We start from the raw sequence: 8,562 nt of genomic DNA on the forward strand, positions 1-8,562 counted from the left end.
CGTCCCCAGAATAGCATCAATGTAGGTCACCTTGCAAGTGTAGAGAATATTTGTATCATCGCGCTTCAGTACAGGATCTGGACGAACTTCTATAATAACAAAAAGATCCCCAGGGGGTCCCCCTCTCCTTCCAGCGTTACCTTCTGATCGAACCCGTAACCGGCTACCAGAATCAACCCCAGCAGGGACTTTCAAGCTAATCCGCTTCGACTTCCTCACGCGACCATCACCGCCGCATGTGTTGCATGGCGTGGTGGTCTCTCCAGCACCACCACAAGCAGAGCATGGCATTATTTGCTGGAACACACCAAGTGGGGTCCTTGCAGATGAGATAACCTGTCCTTGGCCCCCGCATGCACTACATTTAGCAGTTCTGGTCCCTGGTTTTGCACCTGACCCATCGCAGGTGCCACAGTTCTCAAGCCGCATTATTTCAATCTCCTTTTCAACCCCAAAGATGGCTTCTTTGAAATCTAAAACTAGATTGTACACCTGGTCTTCGCCTTCAGTGGCCCGGTTCCTAGAGCCTCTGGCACCCATACCCATACCACCGAGGCCATCAAACAAGGACTCGAATAGATCAAAGGGGTTGCTGAAATCCTACCATAGTGAACCAACAAGATGTCAAGATATGAGTAGTCAATACACAGGAGCCTCTCAAAGAAAGAGGATGGTTACTGTTTCCTCAGAGTAAAAGAAACTCACCCCCATGCCCATGGAACCTTTAAGCCCTGCCTCCCCATACCTGTCGTAAATGGAACGTTTCTCATCATCTGACAAAACCTGTCGCACAGAGGTTACTTTTCAACTTGGCAATTGCAAACAAATTTTCCCTTGACTACATTATTGATGGGCTATCAACTCAACCTTAACAGTTACGATGATCATGACATACCTCATAAGCATTGCTGATCTCTTTGAATTTCTGTTCTGCTCCAGGTTCTCTGCAAGCAAGTAATTAGGCTTCATTGAACATTTAAAAAAACGTATAATATACATCCTTAAATAAGTGCACAACTTATATGGAACAGAGTTCAAGGCTCGAAAATTTGGTGGCATAAAGAAAAAGTTCTAAGAACAGAACCAATCTAACGACTCTGGGTCACGTGCTATCAAATACCCATTTCAACGACATTAAGGCTACCAAAGTAAATTCATTTTCTTAAAAAAAAAAAAAAAAACTATAGCAAAACAAAGTTTAGGCCACCTTAAAGAACATTGAGCTATATTTCATATCAAACTGGGTTCAAAGCGTGAAGAAGTTCTCCACCCAGTGAAACTATATCTATAACTTGCCAATGTGATCTAAAGGTTTGGCTGTAACTCACAGTTGAAACCATTTTGCTAGAACACCAAATATCCTGTCTAACTCTGACTTAAAGGAGAGATGTACTTACAAAGTTTATCTGAAAATTAGAAACTGTAGGTTTGTCTAGCTAATGGTAACCATCTTACACATGTGGCAAAGCAGAAAATGGCAATGCTACAAAAAGGAATATAAGAAAAAGAAAGGGCACATAGAATTAGGTATTTAGCTTCAATTGTGTGGAATCATCTACCTAATACGACAGCCAGCTTCAAGCTTTCTGATAGATTATTTTGATAGACCAAATGGAAAGAAATCAAACCCTCAACCCTGATATGAGAAATGCACTGTAGCAAATAGCTGGAACTAAGTACTGCCTCAGTCTTTCATATGTGGCTATGTATCCTCAAATCAGTGTTACATACTAATCGATTTCAAGTTTCAATAACACTCCCCTCCAGAAGACTAAAGAGAATCAGAATAAGGGAAAAAAGAACTAACAATTAAAGAAGAAAAATTTTAGCATGGTCACTTTGGTCACCAAGTCGGTGTAAGCAACTATCAGAACTTCTTATTGGACATCACTGTCAGTCCCTTCTTTCTAAATCTAGGACTTTTGACGTAAATGCCTTGCATTATATGCTGTCAATAGCTGCTCACCACTTATTCATCGACACAAATAAAAATTTGTCAGATCATATCCCTTTAAGAACAACTAACATATGGCTCATCTGCGGTAGGTCAGATGGAGAGAGAATATAACATGTGGTCACTTTGTCATTGAGTTTGCGTGAGCAACTAACCACACCATCTTATTGGACATCATTGCAAGACCATTCTTTCTGAAGTAGGACCTGTGATGCAAATGCCTTGCACTAGATGTTGTCAACAGCTGCTCCCATTTGCTCATTGACACGCATATATTTATCGGATCAAATCCCTCTTAAGAATGAGTAAAATATGGCTAGTTTGAGGTAGGTCTGATATGGAGAAAAAATATTATATTGTTGAGTTGGATGCCCACTAGAAGATTCAAATGTTTCAGGTCCTAGTGAATCTTATACCAAAGATGGCTTCCAAAAAGGCTCATTACCAATAAGATTTAAAATATAGCATATGGTTGAGCAAAAAACGGTGAGTCATAATTCATGACCATGAATAGAACGTTCAGAACTAGAAAGTAGCTTTAGAAATTAGTCAAACCAACCTTGACAACTCTTATTTCCCATGCAAACTTAAAACACTTCCCAAGAAATTGGTCAAGAAGGTGGTGTGTCCCATGAGAAAGCAATCTGGACTATATGCTTGAGAAACTTGAATAAAATTCAAGAAATATGCGAGGAAGGTCCAGCTTTCATGAGCAGAAACATTTTCAGCTGTAACTATGAGATACAGCCCAGCTATTCCTTAACAAAGTAACTCCTAGTTATGATTTAAGGACATAAAACTAGAGCAGCCAAAATTGGAGAAGCAGACAGTTCCTTGATAAGATTTAGTGCAAGCACATTCAATTGAATTACATCGTCTACTTATATGTTTTAAATGACCCCTCTCATTATACATGTTCACCTATTAACTTCTTCCAGTTCAAGGTTTATCATACGGTAATCAATTTGTACCATGGAAAGACCAAGCAGATCGTCAAACAAAAAGCATTGATTAATACAGAAGACTAGGGATGCATATTAACAAAAGGACATCAAGCAAATTATTGAAGTTTGAAGGTGAAACTTACTTGTTCACATCCGGATGGTAACTTCTGGCAAGCTTCCTATATGCTGAACATGAAAGTATTAACAATCAACATCATAACAACTCAAAAAGATCAGACTGAAGGTGCACTTTCATGCAGAATGATGATATAAAGTATGTTTATGCTTCAGGCAAAGAACAGATACACCAATACAAACAGAAGGAAGAGAAAACAATAGATAATACAAGTATAAAATTATGGAAAAGCTTTTATAAAATGTACCAACATTTTTCCCACAGCAAAATTCATCAGGTAATTAACAAGTAGCTGAAGATAAAAAAAATGAAATTCAAGGAGACAATGACAACAGTCAAGACTACATAATATCTGAGCTTTCAAATAATAGAAAAACAGTTGTCAATTATCTGCAGGGTATTGCAAAGAAACTATCCCAGAATTAAGCTACAAACATTCTCCCAAAGACTAAATCTTCAGAATACTTTTTGCAATGGTGTCCAAATGTGTAATTAGAAGCTCTTAAGTACGTTAAACAGATACCATAACCATTTTCCTCTACTCTCGATGCAGAAAATAGAAATGTAATTGCTGCACTCCGAATTATGAAATAGTAAGGTTTGCCAGACATGCAATGATATAAGTTCCTAAACCCAGAAAGTTCAGGCAAAAGCTAACAAAGTAAGGTGCTCAGTTCAAGTGACATAAAAAATGCCAACTACTAGAACATTTTAAAGCAGCATGATATGGTGAGAAGAGTGAAGTTATACTAACCACTTTTGATTTCTGATTTGCTGGCATTTTTTGACACACCGAGGACAGAATAATAATCCTGTCCACAAGAGATAATGGTATGTTCATCACATGCCACCCAAAATAAGATACTGAAATCAAGAAACTTAAAATTTGTTACAGGTGAATCAATTAGGACAAGGCAATCAATTTAATTGTCTTACTTGTTGAGCTCTAACTGCAAATCGAGCTCCCCTTTTCTGACGTGAATCCTTGCACGACCCTGAGTTGAAAAGTACATGCAATGGACGTTGAGAAAAAAAGGTTGAACTTGGTGATGCCAATACTTTACTCCGGCTTGCAACACTGCAGCACAGAATTGAAAACATAAAAAGTATGTATAAGATCTGCATGTGCAATATCTGTTTGGTGAGAAGACAGCCAATGTCATACTGTAATTGGCATCCCACAAGTCACCAGCAATATAATATAAGTGCAAAGTTTGCTCTAGCCAGTTAAAAGGACTCATATGCAGACTTTACAAAAAAGTACATTGGTGGTGTGAACATCTGTTCGATTACAGCACTTTCAAAGATACTTTTTGGTTGAGTAACATTCTGTTACTTGGTGACCAAGAATTGGTAGTCAGTACCCCTACGACAGATCCTTCTTAACCAATCTTCGAAGTGAACAAACTACAACTGTCACAATCCACTTGGGTACTAGTATTCCTGTAACCAATGTATGAGCCCTGATATTCATCTGACCCACATGTCCATTCTAGCTCTTTGTACACTGTACACTGACCTGACAATGTATATTCTCCGCAAGATGAGGATAATTCAAAAAGTGGAGTGAACTTAACCAGATTTTGTGCTAGCAAAGAATAGGGTTTGCATGGGGTCGAAACATGTATGATATTAACACTCCCTCTGAAAATTTCCCAGAGGCAGCCATGTTTTTCAGCTATTATCCTATCTTATTTTAAGCACTGTGTAAGTGAGTGAGACTCTAAACATGTTGGAAGATGGTTTTCTTTTGTTAATCAATCAGGGGTTGGAGAGGTAGACACGGACCAAGGCTTGTTATGCAGAGTTCCACCAAGTCAGGTCACAGTCTTTTCATCTTTCAAGATCCAAAACCTCACATAGATCCCAGCATAAACATTAGATGATTAAGCTAATTTTTCAGATGATAAACAGTTCTGTTGTCAAGAATTCAGACAAATCATTATCGTCAACTTGCAACTAGGAAGTAGAATCAGATTAGCAATGATATAGAGTTTTATATCTTCCTATTAAAGTTGTAAAGTTGTACAATTAAAAAACAAGGAACAACCATTATATGTTTCAAGATTGTGGCTAAAAGAATTATATCTTGATATTCGTACAAAAAGAAAGTAAATATATGATCAGAAGATTGATTGAAAGTGCATTATATAGTTCCAGGAATTCAAGTGTGGCGTAGGTTTCTGGAGTTATAGGTGCACTTAAAAGAAAAATGGACTAGCCCCTCCAACTTAGATTGCTAGCACATTGCACAAAACACAGAAAAATGGCTCACCAATCTGGAGGCAAAGATAATTTGTTTGTAACAGTGAATCGAGCAACTATTTGAGGCTGAACTCCACACCGAGCCATCCATGTACTTCCACAAGGTACGATAGCCATTTATTCTCCTGCTACCAAGGCCAAAAACAATCGTCAACATAAGCATTTACAATGCGGTGCAAGATTTTTAAAAAAAAAAAAAAAAAAAACCGCAAGACAGCACAAGAAATTACTGTCCATCAAAACCTTTTCGAAGCACAACACAACTGCAAGACAACATAAGAAACTACTCTTCAGTAAAGCCTTATTGAATACCCACTATGACAAAGGCAATTGGACACTCCGGCTACAAAAGGAGGTAGGTAATCTACATTAGCTCAAGAAAAATCCTAATTTGAAATCCAAAAATGGCATTTTCGAGTGGATAAAGGGTGGGGAGGGGGGAGTCTTTCAATATAACATTCATATCGTACTGTATTGTGTTTTTCTTTCCTCTTGCTCCTTTTTTTTTTTGGCATCCTGCTAACACAGAAACAGCAATAGAGACCATAAATGTATCAGTCAAACTCCTAAACCTAGGGTTTTGCACCCAGTAATGATAAAAAATAAGCACAAAGGCATAAATTCCATAGAAACTAAGCAAATATACACATACAATTGAACAAACGAAAGAGAAGAAGGGATTTATTGAGGAACCGAAATGAGTAAAAACAGTTAAGATTGCGTGCAAACCTGAACTCTATTAGCGACTATTGAGTAGGGAATGATTTGCAGGATAGAGGAAGGGAGTTTGTTTTGGAGGGCGAGTGTTTTTTGTGGGGGGAGGGGGGCGGGGGGTTGGAGCGGTGGAGCTCCGGAGCAGAGAAGAAGTTTTTGGGAGGGCGGGCGCTTGGTGTCCGGCTCCAAAAGATGATGAGGCTCTCTCCAATAAGGTTATTGGAGAAAGAAAGCGAACAAAAAGGAAAACACCCAAAAAAAAAAGGGAGGGCTTTCCAGAACGCTGATAAAAAAACTCCTTCTTGTGGCCTGCCCACCGCCCAGTGTGCCCCTTCTGTGTTTTCAAACCATACACCTCAAGAAGAGAAAAATGTGTTAGTTGTAGTGCTCCATGGTCAGCACCAATCTAGTTTTAATGCTTAAAGTTTGGGCAAAATTAATTGTGGTCATCAATATTTGACATATGTGCAGTTTTGTTCTCGAAATTTTGGCAAGAGCAGAACTGCACATAATTTGAAGAATTATATGCAATTACTCACGGAATTTAGTCACGTTAAGTCATGTGAACATTAAATTAAATTCTGAATTAAAAAAGCAAAATAGTAACTAATTTTGAACAACAAAATCCGTGATAACTACTTAACTAGTAAAAAGAAGAAAATTTGTTAAACTAAAAAAATTAAAACTAGTCAGAGTACTTGGTCCATTGGTCCAAAATCCATGTTCACTCTTCATCTCCACCGCCCCTAGCAAAAATAATACTAATAATTAATTTTTTTGGTATTGATTAACAAATTATTGGTTAATTAGCTACCGACATACCATTATGTAAGTTATTCATATTGTTTAAGATTACTTTGCATTTTTATTTCTTTTTAAAATGTTTAATTCAACAAACAAGTGATTGCATGTGACTAATTCCATAAATATTTGAAGAAAAAAAAAAATCTGTCAAGTCTTAAATCTGCTTCAAATTGGTAACACAGGGGATCAAATTTGTTTTCGTGGAAGATTTAAAGACTAAAATTGCATCAAATACCAACCATTAGGGATTAGATTTGTTTTTGCTAAAATTTTAGGGACCAAAATTGCATAACTACCAAACATTGAGGATCAAAACTGCATTTCCCGTATTAATAATGTGTCGAAAATAATGATGGATTATGCTAAAAGGCTTCCGCATGAACTTAATGTCCAATAACGTATTATCGTGAACATTATTCCTTGGCAAATAATTTTTTACTTACATCATAAATATATGAATTAATATTCTATATACTAACAGTGTATATACTTTCACCACCAAATGCAAGACACATAATCTGAATTTGAATTTCAAATCCAAATTTTATATATATATATATCATACATTCAACCGTGATAGTATATACACCATCAGTGCATATAAGATTTATTCTAAATATATTTTCAAACATCTTTTTTAAATATTTTTAATCAATTTTTATTTCACATACAACGAGTCGCAAAAAATGCTATAGTATTATTTCAAATAATTTCCTATCAAAACACACTATCACTATGATAGTATATAAATTCCGCATGTTAAATTAAACCGTAGTTATCTCATGCAAACCTTTTGTTTTTTTAACGTAAGTTATCTCATGCAAACTTATTTAGACATAGTGATTGTCTTCTCACATGATTAAGTGATAGACATAATAGTTAACTTGTAGTAATTAGGCAGCAGATAGGTTCAACTTGTACGCGTATCCCCGGGTTCAAGGACATTAAAATCCCAATGTTTCATTATTATATAGCTTCAATTAGTTTTTATTACTCAACCAAACTATAAATGTAGTTATTAATGGTTGTAACAGAGACTATCGCGTCAAGCCGACCTTAGCTCAGTTGGCAGAGCGGAGGACTGTAGTGTTGACTGTCATCCTTAGGTCGCTGGTTCGAATCCGGCAGGTCGGATACTTTTTTCATTATTTTCCCCTGCTCACTTTCCTTTCGATTCCTTTCATTGGTGGTATTTCGGGTGCATGACGAAAATAACCTTTACCTTCTGTATCCTTTTCACTTTCCTCCCAATGGACATATACTCCCAAATGCATAATTGCTAAATAGTTTATATTTACTTCCATTTTTATCTAGATTTTTTATATGAACACCAACCAATTGGTTGGGATGCTTGAGGAAAAATTGGAAATAAAAAGGAAGGTAGGAAGGATAAATTAAGATCAGTTACATGCTTTTCTTCAGGGTAAAAATAAACTATTTGATTAGGAAAAAAAAAAAAAAAAAACCTTACTGTTGTTGTAAAAAATTCCCCTGCACTTCTTTCCTAAGCTCCCAAAACAAATTGCATCTTTTCTCCTCTACCCCTTGTAGCTTTAAAGTCTCTTTCTCTTTTTTTTCTCACCTCAACTCGCAAGCAATATTGGGTAGCAAAGCAACCTATTCGTCAAAATCTATATACATATGTATTACAAGGGAGGTTTTAGTTGATGCCTTCTGAATGGCTTCCAAATCTCCCATACTTTTTTTTTCTAGATTTTTATTTATTTTAATGCATAAATTCAATT

At 36.6% G+C, this 8,562-nt stretch overlaps 1 protein-coding gene and 1 non-coding gene across 2 annotated transcripts; one reads left to right on the forward strand and one right to left on the reverse strand.

The window, feature by feature from the left end:
• Positions 1-3: 3 nt before the first annotated feature.
• Positions 4-6,375, reverse strand: LOC113731663 (chaperone protein dnaJ A6, chloroplastic-like; the record flags this gene model as incomplete). Its single annotated transcript, XM_027257042.2, has 8 exons — positions 6,029-6,375; positions 5,310-5,424; positions 3,971-4,112; positions 3,789-3,846; positions 3,042-3,084; positions 896-944; positions 706-783; positions 4-600 (listed from the first exon to the last, which is right to left on the reverse strand). Coding segments are annotated over exons 2-8 (1,074 nt in total), but the record flags the coding sequence as incomplete, so codon positions are not given.
• A 1,492-nt stretch (positions 6,376-7,867) lies between these two features.
• TRNAY-GUA (transfer RNA tyrosine (anticodon GUA)) lies at positions 7,868-7,951 on the forward strand. Its single transcript is given in 2 exon segments — positions 7,868-7,904; positions 7,916-7,951. It is a non-coding gene; the product is annotated as a tRNA-Tyr (tRNA).
• Positions 7,952-8,562: the final 611 nt, after the last annotated feature.

This window comes from Coffea arabica, unplaced genomic scaffold, assembly GCF_036785885.1.
Source record: "Coffea arabica cultivar ET-39 unplaced genomic scaffold, Coffea Arabica ET-39 HiFi ptg000083l, whole genome shotgun sequence".
Classification (NCBI taxonomy): Eukaryota; Viridiplantae; Streptophyta; class Magnoliopsida; order Gentianales; family Rubiaceae; genus Coffea; species Coffea arabica.